Source organism: Contarinia nasturtii, unplaced genomic scaffold, assembly GCF_009176525.2.
Source record: "Contarinia nasturtii isolate CC-2019 unplaced genomic scaffold, AAFC_CNas_1.1 Cnas_scaffold_533, whole genome shotgun sequence".
Lineage (NCBI taxonomy): Eukaryota > Metazoa > Arthropoda > Insecta > Diptera > Cecidomyiidae > Contarinia > Contarinia nasturtii.
This window is the reverse complement of record NW_022197885.1, coordinates 4878348-4893295: the sequence shown is the minus strand read 5'-3', so window position 1 is coordinate 4893295 and position 14948 is coordinate 4878348. Positions and strand designations below refer to the sequence as shown.

General features: G+C 34.7%; 5 protein-coding genes across 5 annotated transcripts; 2 read left to right on the top strand and 3 right to left on the bottom strand.

Annotated features, from left to right (window-relative positions):
* Positions 1–453: 453 nt before the first annotated feature.
* LOC116339587 (DNA-directed RNA polymerase III subunit RPC3) lies at positions 454–2069 on the bottom strand. The gene has a single exon (XM_031765551.1). It carries the CDS (start codon positions 2015–2017, stop codon positions 488–490), a length of 1530 nt encoding a protein of 509 aa, XP_031621411.1. The 5' UTR covers positions 2018–2069; the 3' UTR covers positions 454–487.
* A 2747-nt stretch (positions 2070–4816) lies between these two features.
* On the bottom strand, positions 4817–7082 carry LOC116339538 (histone deacetylase 3). The gene is made up of 6 exons (XM_031765475.1): positions 6464–7082; positions 6300–6364; positions 6133–6231; positions 5983–6052; positions 5809–5917; positions 4817–5737 (listed from the first exon to the last, which is right to left on the bottom strand). The coding sequence occupies exons 1-6, from the start codon at positions 6551–6553 to the stop codon at positions 4869–4871; spliced, it is 1302 nt and encodes a 433-aa protein (XP_031621335.1). The 5' UTR covers positions 6554–7082; the 3' UTR covers positions 4817–4868.
* A 96-nt stretch (positions 7083–7178) lies between these two features.
* On the top strand, positions 7179–8580 carry LOC116339539 (ADP-ribose glycohydrolase ARH3-like). Its single transcript, XM_031765476.1, has 4 exons — positions 7179–7419; positions 7489–7566; positions 7639–8204; positions 8283–8580. Exons 1-4 carry the CDS (start codon positions 7245–7247, stop codon positions 8475–8477), a joined length of 1014 nt encoding a protein of 337 aa, XP_031621336.1. The 5' UTR covers positions 7179–7244; the 3' UTR covers positions 8478–8580.
* Positions 8426–10436, bottom strand: LOC116339537 (methionine synthase reductase). Its single transcript, XM_031765474.1, has 3 exons — positions 10157–10436; positions 9890–10054; positions 8426–9803 (listed from the first exon to the last, which is right to left on the bottom strand). The coding sequence occupies exons 1-3, from the start codon at positions 10262–10264 to the stop codon at positions 8610–8612; spliced, it is 1467 nt and encodes a 488-aa protein (XP_031621334.1). The 5' UTR covers positions 10265–10436; the 3' UTR covers positions 8426–8609.
* Positions 10437–12047: 1611 nt separating this feature from the next.
* On the top strand, positions 12048–14746 carry LOC116339770 (phenoloxidase 2-like). Its single transcript, XM_031765809.1, has 8 exons — positions 12048–12431; positions 12499–12778; positions 12833–12968; positions 13037–13138; positions 13197–13637; positions 13702–14044; positions 14118–14272; positions 14337–14746. The coding sequence occupies exons 1-8, from the start codon at positions 12116–12118 to the stop codon at positions 14637–14639; spliced, it is 2076 nt and encodes a 691-aa protein (XP_031621669.1). The 5' UTR covers positions 12048–12115; the 3' UTR covers positions 14640–14746.
* Positions 14747–14948: the final 202 nt, after the last annotated feature.

Sequence of the window (14948 nt, the reverse complement as noted above, 5' to 3'; positions counted from 1 at the left end):
ACGCTGTCTCTGTCTATGTGATGGCTTTTCACTAAAATCAATATGAAATGTTCATCACATTCTTTGCTCAGCAACACCGTTCCGTTTGCTATATGTGTTATTCTATCCACACATTTTTTTTTGCGCAAATGATTCGAAAATGGGTGTGTGTGTGTGCGTGTGTGTGTTGGTGAGACTCTTGAATACATTCGTTTTTACCTTTTTATTGTATGAAATTGGGCGCGCGCATGCTTTTCCACTTGACAACTTGCATCGGACAAGAATCATTTCTTAGCGCGTCTAAATTTATATGAATAAGAAGAAGAATGGTGAAAAAACCGTTCAAGATATATGTTTGAATTTGACACAAGTATTTGTGTCCCTATCGGAAAATCGTCACGTGCAAAGTGAATGACTTTTCAAACATCTTTTGAATTGAATTTCGTTTTGCATGGAAATAAACAAACATTTTTTTTCGTTCTAAAAATAAAAAAAAAACAATCAATTTTTATTTTAAATGTTGATAATATTGATATAACTGTAGTAAAAATATGGTTTCGTCCAAACCAATTTCGGCATATCTCAGATTATTGCATCGTGTATTTATGTTTTCCAGTAATTCTTTTTCCGGTGGTGTCATCGTTTCATAAATTTCTTGAATATATTCTTCGGATTCACCTCGTTCTTTCATCGCTTGTACGATCATATCGAGTCGTTGGGATTTTTCAATAAGTCGTCGGCCTTCTGATTTGATGTGATCGGCTCGGGTCAAACAATTAAAAAGTGCTTTGTAACAATGTTCCAGCAGCATCGATACAATTTGCTGTTGATTCACATGGAATAAACAAAATGATTTGGCTGTATTACCACCGGCACCAGATTTTCGAATTGTTTTTATTTGAATGAAATTCTCTTCAACCAATTTGTATGTTATATATTTAGCCTCCTTTGATGGTATCATTGCCTCTTTTTGTATATCGTCTTGATCACAATACTTTTGATATCGAATAATTCGAAATATGCGTGCTGCTTTCGACGAAAATCGTTCTTCGCAAATTTTCTCAATGCATGCCCATGTCAAACCCTCAATGGCGTGTTTCATTTGAATCACATACTGACCACCGCCAGCTTCGCCAAATTTTCCAACAAATTTCATACTATCCTCGCATATAACGGCTATGTATTGATCCAATTGCCTTGTTAACTTTGTATTTGCTTTCCATTTCGGTGATTTTTCAATGTTATGCCGTATTTCTGAGTAAGATACGGGATTTGTAACCGCCTGCCATGCAGCCGTTCGTTCATACATTAGCTCTAACATGCAGCGAAGAACTTCAGCAGCGGTTGGATCAATGGTTCTTTCAATCGCTTCAACCATTACCATATCGCGGAACTCCTGATGCAATCGATCAATATTCACAAACCAATAGATATTTTTGTCACTGGATTCGGTTGTTTCACGATTTTTTACACGGACCAATGTGACCAGATCAATTTCTGGCTCCAAGAAAAAACTGTGCTCATCAATATTGAATGCGGGTATTAGAGTTGCTTCATCGTTTTGTACCAAAGCTGGTGCTCGCATTACGTACTTCTTTTGCACCAAATTTAGAAATTCCGTTCGTAATTCACTCAGTTTGTCACGAGCTAATTCCGTTTCGGTACATCGTACAATCAAATTGGTTGCAATGTCACTGCCCACACGTTGTAGCTCGTTTATCAGCAATCCGGCCAATTCACCGCATTTCTCATGCAAATATTGAACGTATTTGGCATATCGAATTAGTAAATATACTTTTTCAGGTTTTATTGAATATTCCACACTTTGTGCGCTCGATGTAAATTGAACCAAACGGAAACGAATGAGCGATGACAACGCAGCCGAAACTTCGTTTTTTGTTAAACCGGTTGTTTTTATAATCGTTGATAATGGACGTGATTGTACCGCCGAAAACAAACAATCACCAACAATTTGTGCATTTATTCCAAAATGTTCACGCAATAAAATCGAATTCAATTTTCCCAAAATGATTGACATCGTGCTACTGTGATTAGAGAATTTGACATTTATTTTAAAATGAAAACATTAACCAAACACGCGAGCGGCTTTTAAACGTCAACAATGCACTCACTTTTAGAAGTATCGAACCCTATCGGAAAAGTTTTTTTTTTGAATGGAGTGAAACGGATTTTTGATATTCGTTTTTCAAATGAAAATAAAAAATAAAAAATAGCCATGTTCTATCATATTTCCTTTCTTCAATAAATTTCTGTAAAAAGAAAACAAAATATTTTTCCTTGCCAACAAAGAAAAGAAACACATATGTATATCCAGTATATCACACATAGAAAAAACAGATATATACACAAAGATTCGTTACTGATAATAGCACATCTGCATACATGTAGATATGCTTTCCTTTCATTAAACCCATTAGTGCATTTGGCGTTACAACAGCTATACAACTATAATTAGAGTTTTGTTACTAAAATTATTCTAAAAATATAAGAACGTGTTTTATTGAGATACATATTTCATTTTTATTTCCTTCAATCAGTGAAAGTAGGCCGTTTGGTGAGTCCTTAGAATGAAAAGCATATTATCGAGATCAATAATTTGATCTTTTTTTCATTTTATTTCATATTCGACAGGAATTATAAAAGAAAAATTCAGTGCCAAGATGAAGTTCACAGATCTAAATATTGATTGCCTCGAAACAAATTTGGAGTTTTTGAACCTTGATGACCTTCTTAATCTAGCAGACTCTAATAAACGATTGAGGAGAGCCGCTGGTTTTGTTTTCGTGCGAAAATATCAGCAAAAAAAGATAATATTCGAGAAAGTGCACATTTCACCAAGTCGATTAATAATATTTAAAACGGATCGCAAAGGTCACGGCAGAAGAACCCGTGACCAGGAATGCATCAATATCAATGATTTAAAATCATGTCTTCAGATTTTGCGTTGTTTTGGACCGCAAATTGCTGCAATACAAGTTCACTTCGAACCAGTAATCAATGGCGAAATAAGCCATCTCAATGAATGTGATCAACATATTTTAAGTTATATACATGAATATTGTACTGACTCATTAACTAAGATTATTTTCCAACGATGTCCAAAAGGTGGCTTGAATATTTTAACAAAACCATTCACACGAGTTGAAAAACTACTGGTTAGTAATTCCTATTTCGATGTTGGAGACGATTGGATCAAACGACTTTTTCCAAGGGTGAAAAAATTGAAAATTCGATTTGGTTTTCCTTTTCGCCATCGTTGGTCGGAGAGCGCATACTTTGCACATCATTTTCCACACTTGGAGCATTTCGAACTTTACATGATTGCATTAAGAGATGATACTTATGGTTTTGAAAATTATAATACAATGTTTCGTTTAAATCCACAAATAAAAACATTTCGACTTACCAATTTTGACAGAAAACACTTGAAAGCAAACTTTTTCCAAAACGCAATTGAAAATCTTCAAAATCTGGAAATTCTTGAAATTAATGGACGCCACAATTTTTTTGAAAATTTCAATAACGAAACGTTGTTCTTTGCGAATATAAAACATTTCAATATTCGATCGACAATAGGATCAATATACGATGCTCGTGGTGCAGTCATATTACCATTTGCATTTGACAAACTCGAGTCGTTATCCATTCATTTGGAAAAACAGATGGTTCAAAATTTCTATGATTTCATTGATAAACATCCGATGATCAAAAAAATTCAATTGCACGGATACCTTGAAGATATTTTGAGGAATGAGCTGATTTCAAGACTTGCAATATCGTTGCCGACAATTACAGAATTGGGGGTTTTTCATGGAGGATTAACAACTGATGAAGCTATTAGCTATATCAAAAAATGCAAATCACTAAAAAAAATATTTTTCATTCATTTTGGGCGTGATGAAAAATTGCAAAGCCGTCTAAATAATGTTTGGAAATTAACAAAGACAGAAAAATACATTTACTTGAATAAGAATTGATAAATTTGTGAATTGTTCATTTAATTATTAAATTATTATTAATAACTAAATAACCAACTAAAAAAATAAAAATAAAAAAAAATAAATTTTCGATTTTTTTGTTTATTTAAAAATGTCCGGGCGTCTCCATTTCGCAATTGTTGGTAGTTATATGATTCAAAACGTTGCTTCACTTTGGTTATCGCCTGTTACTACGATTGATGGGTAGTTATTAAATTTATTTTTTTACTCATACTTTTTTATATTTTGATCCTCACTGAGGGGAAGCTCTGCTCCTCGGTACTCCTTAAAGCGCTCCTCCATACATATATTGCTCGGAGAAACAGTCTCTAATGGCATTTGAAACATTTAGCTCAAAAAACCATAGCAAATCAGGAGAAAATTTCCAATTTCTGAAATTGATGGGCCATGTATCTTAAAAGATGCACAAAACTGACAGCTGTCAATGGCAATACACTGTGGAATGGAAATTGTTAATTTGGGATTTATTTTCGAAACGATGTGAAATAAATATTCGTATTTCGTTCGCTTGTGTGATAAACAAATAGTGTTCTATTTGGGCTCGTCTCTCGATTTCCATACATATATCATTTTTATGGGATCCGAAAAAATACATTTCAAGTTCATAGCTGCAACCTTATATGATCGGCTGAGAATAAAAGTGACTTTAAGTTTTTTTAAACCGTCTCCATCTTATGTAAATCCTGTACAAATTATGAGACACTTTTAAGATTTTTTTTGCTTAAAGTCGCTTTTATTACCAGCCGTACATATGTGATTAAAAAAACAAATAGAAAACGATTTTAAATCTTGATGATACAAATCAAAAATGCGAATAATGCTCGAAAAAGAGTCCATTTTATTAGTTTAATTAAAATGAGTTAATTAAAATTATGTTTCCGTTTCCATTTTGTCATTGTCTTGATCACCGTCGTAAAATTCATTTCGGGGTTCAACCATGCGATCTTCATCCGATTGACTGATTCGAATATCTGGGTCTGGTTCATCTTGGGTTCGTTCGTCTTCTGGTGGCAAGGCATCTTCCGGAATATGAAACATTTGAACGCTTGGGGCATGCTGACACATCTTCAAATTATCATACACATAACGATTTATCATTTCAAGATATTGTTTACTATTGGCATTCTCCTGTCGTGATGGAATCTCTGGATGCAATGTAAAATCGGGTGCGAAAAATTCCAAATAATCATTCATTGGAATTTCATTTGAAATTTGCTCGTCGACAAGCAATGATGTTTCGTATACCCAACATCTTGCCACATTTCGCGGTGTGTATCCACCGCCGCCAACCACAAGTGTTGGTACATTAAAATCTTTTACAAAATTAACACATTCACCATGACCTTTGCTACTGAGTGAAAAACAACCCAATCGATCGCCGGCCAAAGAGTCGGCCCCGCATTGCAGTACAATTGCTGTCGGTCGATAGAATTCCATAACATTTGATATAACTGGCTTGAATACTTGATAGTAACTTTGATCGTCAATTCCCTCTTTTAGCGGTACATTCACTGAATAATAACGACCCGATTCAGCACCAATTTCATACATATCACCTGTGCCCGGGAAAAACCAATTTCCATATTTGTGAAATGAAACGGTCATCACGCGATCTGTTAGGTAGAATGCCTCTTGAACGCCGTCGCCGTGATGCACATCGATGTCAATGTACAAAACACGTGGATGATACTTTAACAGTTCCAATATTCCGATTACGATATCGTTTACATAACAGAAACCTGATGAATTTAAAACGAAATTTAGCATTTTTTTAATTTATTTTTTTCGATTTCAAAATAAATCATTTTACCTGATGCTTCGAATTTTTTCGCATGATGCAAACCACCTGACCAATTTATACAAATATCGCTGTGTTCATGATTCAATTTTTGAGCGCCTTCTAATGATGCACCGGTATACTAGAGATTATTTAAAATAAAATTAGAAACATATATGCCATGAAATAATGCCAATGAATTCTTACCAAAGAGCAAAAGTCAAATAGACCATCGAAAACGGGACAGTCGTCACCGACCGAGAAATGAGACAAATACCTGAAACAAATTAACAAATGTGTGTTAGTTTGGCGAACATTTTAAATAGAAAATGGTTACATTAAGAAAATGTCAATTACTTTGTATAGCCAACGGCTTGTATGTTTTGTGGTGTGACTCTTTGCAAAAATTCAACATATTCTTCGCTATGGAATCGAAGCATGTCCTGTGCGCTAGCCCTGAAATGACAGAAAATGTATATAATTAGAATTGTCGTGGTCATAAATATGATTGAGTTTTGTATTACTTGTATGGACGGTAGATTTTCATCTTTTTATGCAGGCCATAATTCATCACCAAGCTGTGCGTCATCTATAATAAAAAGAAAAGTAGTTTTTTTTAGTTAAAATACAATAAAAAGTGTTTTTTATTTACTTTTTTTCAAGCAGTTTGAAGTTTTTCAATACATACCGATAGTCGATGCGGTTTCATGGGATGACCCGGACCATAATGGAAGTTTCCCACATCAGGATGATAAAAGTATGAAACTTTTCGTGTCATTTTTTCTGGCGCGTTTAATGTAAAATTTAAATGAAATAAAATCGCACACGTTCTTTCCAAATTTTCGTTTTTAAAAATCGTCACTATCAAATGGAAAACCGTATTTCAACCAATAGATGATTAACAACACAAACACAACACACAACAGTTGTTTGGTAAATGAAAAGTCTAAGGGCATTCCTTGTACGATGTGAACTTATCGAGTGTAGTCGATTGAATGATTCGATGAGGGTGCACGATTCAAAGAAGTAAACTCTGGAATGGTAATCACCTAATGAGATTTTATGGTCTCAAGAACCGAAACTAGTGTTGTCTTGAGAAAGGTGTTGATTATTCGACACCTAATTACACCACTTTGATGAGTTCAACATCTTCATTCCAATTTATGTCTTTATACATAAACACGATCAAAGTTTACAATTTTACTGCTCTTACATTCCAAAATGAGGAAAAATAATAAATAAAATGGATTTTATTCATCAATAAACGTGTATTGTAGTCAAACAATTCGGCTTTTGTTATACATAATAATTCTGTCATGACATAGCGTCGACAAGTGCTGTCAAATCAACAATGGGTGCGTTCCATTCTCAATGAATGCGTTTAGACGAAATCATTTGACAGTATTATCACACACACAAATTGTAAATAGCCGGGAATAATATTTTTCTATTTTTTTTTTCATTGCTGAATGTGTTTGTTCGAAAAGAGTAGAATGATTGAAAAATTTCGTGGAACACTTTATGGACTTTTAGTAGGCGATTGTTTTGGTCAATTGTTTCAAGAGAGTTCAATTTTACCAAAAGGATCAAGGTTGGTGCTACGCAAGTTCCTCGATAGCTTCGAAAATGAGCCTGGAAAGAAAGGTAAAAAGAACAACAAAGTGAACGAAAAAAAAACAACAAACAAATCTATTTAAATTGATTTATTTTTAGGTATTCGTAAACTGTACACAGATGACACCGCCTTGACTCTGGCCGTTGCCCGAACAATTGAATCGTGTAAACAAATAGGTATAAATTTATTTTTATTTTGAATCTTAAAGCAATTACATTTATTCGTTCGAAATTTCTTTCAAAAAACAGATCAAAAAAATTTGGCCATAAATTATGTGGATGAATTTTATCGGAATGTCTATCGTGGATTTAATGCATCGACCATTGAAATTTTTGCAAAGCTTAAACATTCAAATTTTGATGATGTTTTATATCCAGCCAAAGAAGTATTGAACAGTAATTCGGGTGATAATGGCTGTGCCATGTTCATTGCTCCGATTGCACTTGTCTGCACAAAAAATAAAATGCTAAATTTAAATGATGAAATTCGTAAGGCAGCCGCTTTAACCCATTCAAACGATGAAATGGCAGTGACCGGTGCTATTCTTCTAGCAAATGCAATTGGTGCCCTCATTGAAAGTAAAAATAATTTGGATATCGATAATTTTCTTTCCCACATTTCGAAGAAATTAAACTCTTCAAAGGGTGATGACCGTTTGTTTGAAGAACAAATTAATGGAGTCAAGAAACTGCTTAATGTCGATAATCCGTCAGAAGAGCGGATCGTTAACGTTCTTGGACATTCAGAACAAGCAATATTTTCAGTACCAACAGCTATCTATTGCTTTTTACGCAGCGTAAAACACAAAAACAATGTAGGCTTAATCTTGTACATCTGTTAAGCTAATTTTCAATTTTTTTTTTATTAAAATGAACTTTTTTCTCATCTCTAGATGAATCCTTTTCGACAAGTCGTTGAGTATGCGATACAATTGGGCGGACATTCAAATACCATCGCAAGTATGTCTGGTGCATTATGTGGCGCTCACTATGGAGAAGCAGTAATATCGCACAATATGTTAGACCAATGTGAGGGTTTTGATGAAATCAAAGCCACCGCTGAACATTTATTCGATGCATTCAAATAACTATTGTATAAATTTAAACGAGATATTGACTGGTTTTTTATTTGTATAAAAAATGTTAGTAAGAAAAGCAATATCGTTTTTATCAATAAATAAGGAAAACGTATATTTTGAGTAGTCAAAACTTTGAGTGTATTAAATCCATATATCTTCGATATATTGTCCGCTTTTAATCATTTCATTAATTATTTGTTTGGCATCGTCGGTTGCACTGCATACATCGGTCTTTAAAAGACTCTCTTCAATGGCAGCCCGTACATCTGTTGACATTTTTTTATTGCCACAAACGAAAATCTTACCACCGCTTCTATTTTCATCATCTGACACCAAAAAGTTGGCAATCTGCATGTCTTCATTTCGAACACAATCTTGAACGTATTTCATGTTTGAATTCGGATCTCGTGAAAAACACTCGCTAAGCTTTGAAAGTGTTCCATTTTGAAGAAATTCATTCAATTTATGTTCACATAGTTGCTTCATCTTATGACGACTCCCAAAAATGAGCCAAGTAAATGGTATTTTTGATGTGCAATTCCTCTTTCTATGTTCCTGAATATGTTCCAAAAATCCAATGAACGGTGCGACGCCTGTTCCTATTGCAATCATAATCAATGGTCTTTCTAAATCTTCGTCGGTCAATTGAAAGCGATTGCTTTGACGCCAATAAATATTTACAAACTGATTGCTGCTATCGAGTGTGCGTTCTACTTCGAATTTGAATATCAATTGTTGCAGCATGCTTGTCGTTATGCCGGGTGGACTATTTAGCGAGAAAATAATCTTTAAAATAGTTGAATTTTGATCATACACTGATGTCGACACGGCAATTGGACTATTTGAAATTGAATATGGTCTTGGCATTAAACGTGGTAAATGTTCAAATAAAATGCCAACATTTTCGACGGTGAAACTCCACGATTGAAGTCGATTGAGCAGCATGTAGAACGTTGTTTGTCTTTGTAGAATTTCAGTGGCGTACAAAGAAGAACCTTCGCGTGAAGCTAATATTTCGAGAAAACGTCGTTCAGTAACATTATTCAAACAGTTGTAGTTAACCAGAGCCGCAAGAAATGTTTTCTTTGGAAATGCATACAAATCGACACACTCTTGAAACAATTGATAGAGTGTTGTTTTACAAACTGGCAAATAAATTGGCAATTTTGGCACTTTCTTTTGTTCTGCCTTTTCGGTAAACAATTTCAGATGCAGCGATTCATGGGATTTGGCTTTAAGCTCTGAATTATTTTGAAAGATTTTATTTATGTCTTCGTCACTATTTTGAGCCAAAATTCCAACAGTGTCTCCTGGCAAGTAGTCAATGGTTTTATTCTAAAAAAAACAAATGAAACATAATAGTTAACAATTCAATTCATATTTTTAAGTTCAGAATTTATCTTCCGCCATGTGATACAAACCTTGATTTGCAGCGTGAGCTCATATACATTTTTTATCGATTCATCGCCATCATTGTTGATTAGTTGTTTTACATCAATGAAATTAGCTGCAAAGCATTCGGTACGTGCAAACGGTAATGTTGTTCTAAACTGTGCGTGCTCTGGAGCCTTGTTTTCACCACATTTCTGCATGCAAAATGGGAATTGCGCCAATTTATTAATATAAATGCGAACTTGAGACACAAACAAAATAAAAAAAAAGAAATATAACATGTAAAGTGCTTTCACCTCGTCATCAAAGACAATTTCAATATAGCGATTGGTGGCTGGTGGTAGTGTAAGTTTTTTATCACAGAACTCATCGATCCAGTTGTATGTTTCACGTAAATTTGACATTTTAACAGAATTTTTTTTAATTAAGTTTAATTTGCAACTTTGTGTTTTTTTTTAATTTCACTAAAAGCGTTGTAAATTGACCTACCCCGATGGGAGTAGCTTGGATCGACAACAAAGAAAAACACAAAAGATGATGTGTGTTTTTATTTGTCCACGATGTGAAATGACAGCTTTGACATGTGCGCGTACATACTTTGACAGTAACACTTTCGCCCGAACGATAAACATGTGCTCGGCAAACAAGTAACGTGTAACATATGACAACACTTGTTGCTCACAACAACTATGACATGTCACATCAGATCGAAATGGTTTGGTGGATAGCAGCGCAACGCTTCACTCAAATGTACAATAAGACAATGTTGATTACATTCACCTGTGTGCCGCTTACTCACCGGGAATTCTAATTATTGAAAACCATGTCTGTTACAAAATTAAATCGACAAATAGAGAAGAAAGACAAACATAATTTTAAAGCGCTTTGTTGTGTGTCACTGACAAATTGGCATTTATCTACACAAAATACACATCGAGAAATATATATATAGATTCAGTTTTATTTGATTTGAATTTAAATTGGTTGTGTTGACACAGTTTTACATTCAACAGTAAATAGAGGATTATTTGACTATTTAGGAGGAAAAGTCATTTGGTTTATTGTTTAGCTATTTGAATCCAAATTTTTCTTATTTCTAAGACAATTGTTTTTAAAAATAGAACCATTTTATTCATGCACACGTTAAACTTTTTCTTTTCTAAGTTTCATTGGTTTCTCGGAAACTATAAAGCTACCAGATTATGTTTTTTTTCTATATTTGTATTTCTAAGTACAGTATAGTGATTAGCGAGAGCTTAATGTGATTAACTGTTGGCCGCTTTGTTTTCTTTTTCTCTCATGGAAATACGGAATCATTTTAAATTACTTTTTCCCTCCCTTGCTTATAAAATATATATTGATATCGAGGCTCTCTTTTTTATACCCACGTGCCATTGAAAATCACACTTTTAATCCCATTGGGACTGATGAAATAGATCTGTTGCTATTTCCCTTTGCGAACATGAATCAAACGATGACTTTATTGATTTTTGACCGACTTGCTTTTCTAAAAAACCAACGGCAATATTGTAATACTTTTCAGACAATCAATATAGTAAGCACGTGCTTTGGGTTTTTTGGCATCCGCCGTCTGAATTTTGATTTTAATTTTAGTGATAAAAATTTGATTTTGACTAAAAACTTTGCCGATGTGGAATCATAATTGATTGGCTCAAAACAATGTTGACTAACATTAATTTTCATGTATCAAATAAAATTGATATGATCTATATAATTCATGGTTTCAATAAAATGAGAATTGAAAAAATCCAGTGAGATGCGAAAAATAACAAGGTAAATAAATTTCGACTTTATACTTAATGTTTCGATGAATGGATTCAAGATCAAAGCACAAAAAACAATTGCTTTAAAGCACAAATTCACACGATATTGAATCATATTCAAGTTCAGCCACAAAATATGATTGTTACACAAAAAAACGGAATTTAATTGCGGTTGCAGTTTGCGAAAAAAATAATCAGTTACTCTAATTTCCGTTGCATTTATTTTGTTTATTTATCATGTTGAGTGTAAAAATGAACATAATCCATAAAAAAATCATTTGCAATGTATGGTTTTCCTTTGATTTGCCACAAGAAAGTGGTTAGAATGCGAAATGTTATCGCCCAAATTTATTTTGTATAAAAGACGGCAAGAATTCAGTAATCAAGTATCAGTGAATTTTTTTCAGTCAACTGAAGAAAATACTTTATTCAAACGAAATTCGTTCGCTCCAAGTAAATTCAACAAAAAAAATGTCAGCCAATAAACGAAACTTGGCGTTGCTATTAGATCGACCCCTCGAGCCGGTTTTTTACGAGAAAGGCAAGAACAATGCATTGTTTGAGGTGCCAAATCAGTTGTTGACCGATCGCTATAAGAATAATGCTGATATTCAAGTTCGGGTCCAAGATCGATTAGGCGAAGAAAGCACCGTACGTGTTCCAGTCCGCGCAAATATTGCCATACCAAATTTAAGTGTGCCCATGCAGTTGGATCGCAAAGCACCATTCTCGTTGCTCATTCCATACCACCGAAAGCTGGCCACTCATCTCATCAGCGTCTTTATAGGTTAGAAACATTTTTTTATTGATTTTTTTATTTAAATAAATTTCTTCTGTTTTCGAACGATTGATAGGATTAAGAAGCGTTGATGATTTACAAACGGTTGCCGTTTATGCTAGAGATCGTCTCAATCCGCTTTTGTTTAACTACGCTTTGTCGGTTGCATTACTTCATCGTCCCGATACGAAAAATGTTGATATGCCATTGTTGTTTGAGGTTTTTCCCGATAAATTCATCGATTCCAAGGTGATTGGTCGTGCACGAGAAGAAGCTACAGTTGTAACGGAAGATCTACGTCAACCAATTACCATTCCAAAAGATTATACTGCATCGGATCTTGAGCCAGAGCATAGGTAAGTCTTTTCTTTGATTTTTCGACGGGTTTTGAAGCTGAATTACATTTTTAGATTGTGGTATTTCCGTGAGGATATTGGCCTTAATATTCATCATTGGCATTGGCATTTGGTTTTTCCATCTGATGGTCCAGATCAAATTGTCCGAAAGGATCGTCGTGGTGAACTTTTCTACTATATGCATCAGCAGGTGTTTTGAATTGAATCATTCCAGTAAAACATCTGTTACATACCCATAATATTTGTTTTCGATTTTAGATTCAAGCACGTTACAATTTTGAACGATTTAGCAACGATTTGCCGCGTGTTCAGCGTTTGAATAACTTCAGAGATCCTATACCCGAGGCCTATTTTCCCAAAGTAAATTATGTCGTTTTTATTTTATTTCATTTAATTTAATATTTTTATGAACATTTAGATGGATTCGTTGGTCTCTTCGCGTGCTTGGCCATCCCGTTCTCCAAATATGAAGATGTCAGATTTGAATCGTGATTTGGAGCAATTAAGATTTGATATCGCCGATTTGGAGCGATGGGATGCACGATTCGTACAAGCATGTCATCAAGGTTTTGTTCAAGATCCGCGTGGCAATCAAATTCAACTCGATGAAGCCACTGGCATCGATATTCTGGGCAATTTGTTGGAATCATCCACACTATCGGTGAATCGAGATTTCTATGGCGATTTGCATAATATGTTGCACGTTGCCTTGGGCCTTATTCATGACCCAGACTCTCGTCATCTCGAGACATTTGCTACAATTGGCGATCCTGCGGTCGATTTAAGAGATCCCGTATTCTATCGATTGCATGCATATGTCGATGATTTGTTCCAAGAGCACAAACAGCGATTAACACCGGTAACAATAAGTTTTTTTTTATTTTACTTTCAATATTCAACTGATTCAAAATAAATTTTTATAGTATACGACCCAACAATTGAACTTCCAAGGCATTCAACTAAATAGTGTGCAGGTACAACCAAATCGTGGCGCAGCTAATACATTCCAAACATTCTGGCAACAAACTGACATCGATTTGTCGCGCGGCCTTGATTTCGTTCCACGCGGCAATGTATTTGCACGTTTCACGCATTTGCAAAACGCTGATTTCACATACAATATCAACATTAACAATTCAACTGGAGCGCCGGCGATGGGAACCGTTCGAATCTTCCTTGCACCACAGAACGATGAAAGAGGCACACGAATGTTTTTGAGAGATCAACGTCTTTTGATGTGTGAACTGGATAAATTCACCGTTGCATGTATGTATTTTTAATCTTAAAAAAATCATGTCACTTGTTTTTCGTATTTTGAATGCATTTCTCTTCCGAACAGTACAACCGGGCGATAATGCAATTCGAAGAACTTCAACAGAATCATCAGTCACCGTTGCGTTTGAACGAACTTTCCGTGATTTGGATACAAATAGGCCAGCAGCTGGTACTCAGGAGGAGCAAGATTTTATTTTCTGTGGCTGTGGATGGCCTCAGGTATATCTTTTTTTTATTTACGTAATTTCTTAACTTACTTAAATAATAATATATTTTTTCCCAGCACATGTTAATTCCAAAAGGAAAGTCAGGCGTTGGATTGCCATGCGATCTATTTGTAATGGTTTCAAACTACCAGGATGATCGAGTTGATCAGGATTTGGTGGGAATTTGCAACGAAGCTCCTGTATTCTGTGGACTTCGTGATCGACTGTATCCTGACCGTAAAGCGATGGGATATCCATTCGACAGATTGCCGCGGCAAGGAGTCGACCAACTGAGCCAATTCCTAACACCGAATATGACAAGCGTCCCGGTTAGCATCATCCACACTGACAGCGTACAAGCTATTCGCAAAGGACGATAAAATGTTAATATTTAATTATCGCCTTTTTTACTCTAAAATGCCTAATGTTTGAGATCAAATTTTCATTAATATATTTAATCAAATAAAGAAGAATTTTATCAAGCGAATCAGAGACTTTTAATAATACTTGGAAATAAAGAATGCACAATTATCGCCCTTTTCATATTTTACAAATAATTTCAATGTTATTTTATGAAACTCTCATCACAAGTCTTTCGGAAGTATCGCCTTTATTTGCAGTCACTCCAACTGTAAATTAAAGATTAACTCAATCAGTGCAAATTCAAAGTCCATAAAGGAGTGTGATTG

Excerpts from the sequence above, each read along its gene's own strand:
- LOC116339538 (XM_031765475.1), bottom strand. The coding sequence starts at position 6,553 with ATGACACGAAAAGTTTCATACTTTTATCATCCTGATGTGGGAAACTTC. Across the intron at positions 6,232-6,299 it reads AAAATCTACCGTCCATACAA|GGCTAGCGCACAGGACATGC; the intron begins GTAATACAAAAC and ends CTGTCATTTCAG. Across the intron at positions 5,918-5,982 it reads TATTTGACTTTTGCTCTTTG|TATACCGGTGCATCATTAGA; the intron begins GTAAGAATTCAT and ends AATAATCTCTAG.
- LOC116339587 (XM_031765551.1), bottom strand. The coding sequence starts at position 2,017 with ATGTCAATCATTTTGGGAAAATTGAATTCGATTTTATTGCGTGAACAT.
- LOC116339537 (XM_031765474.1), bottom strand. The coding sequence starts at position 10,264 with ATGTCAAATTTACGTGAAACATACAACTGGATCGATGAGTTCTGTGAT. Across the intron at positions 10,055-10,156 it reads AAATTGTCTTTGATGACGAG|AAATGTGGTGAAAACAAGGC; the intron begins GTGAAAGCACTT and ends TTTTGCATGCAG. Across the intron at positions 9,804-9,889 it reads AGCTCACGCTGCAAATCAAG|AATAAAACCATTGACTACTT; the intron begins GTTTGTATCACA and ends TGTTTTTTTTAG.
- LOC116339539 (XM_031765476.1), top strand. The coding sequence starts at position 7,245 with ATGTGTTTGTTCGAAAAGAGTAGAATGATTGAAAAATTTCGTGGAACA. Across the intron at positions 7,567-7,638 it reads TGAATCGTGTAAACAAATAG|ATCAAAAAAATTTGGCCATA; the intron begins GTATAAATTTAT and ends TTCAAAAAACAG. Across the intron at positions 8,205-8,282 it reads GCGTAAAACACAAAAACAAT|ATGAATCCTTTTCGACAAGT; the intron begins GTAGGCTTAATC and ends TCTCATCTCTAG.
- LOC116339770 (XM_031765809.1), top strand. The coding sequence starts at position 12,116 with ATGTCAGCCAATAAACGAAACTTGGCGTTGCTATTAGATCGACCCCTC. Across the intron at positions 14,045-14,117 it reads GGATAAATTCACCGTTGCAT|TACAACCGGGCGATAATGCA; the intron begins GTATGTATTTTT and ends TCTTCCGAACAG. Across the intron at positions 14,273-14,336 it reads GTGGCTGTGGATGGCCTCAG|CACATGTTAATTCCAAAAGG; the intron begins GTATATCTTTTT and ends ATTTTTTCCCAG.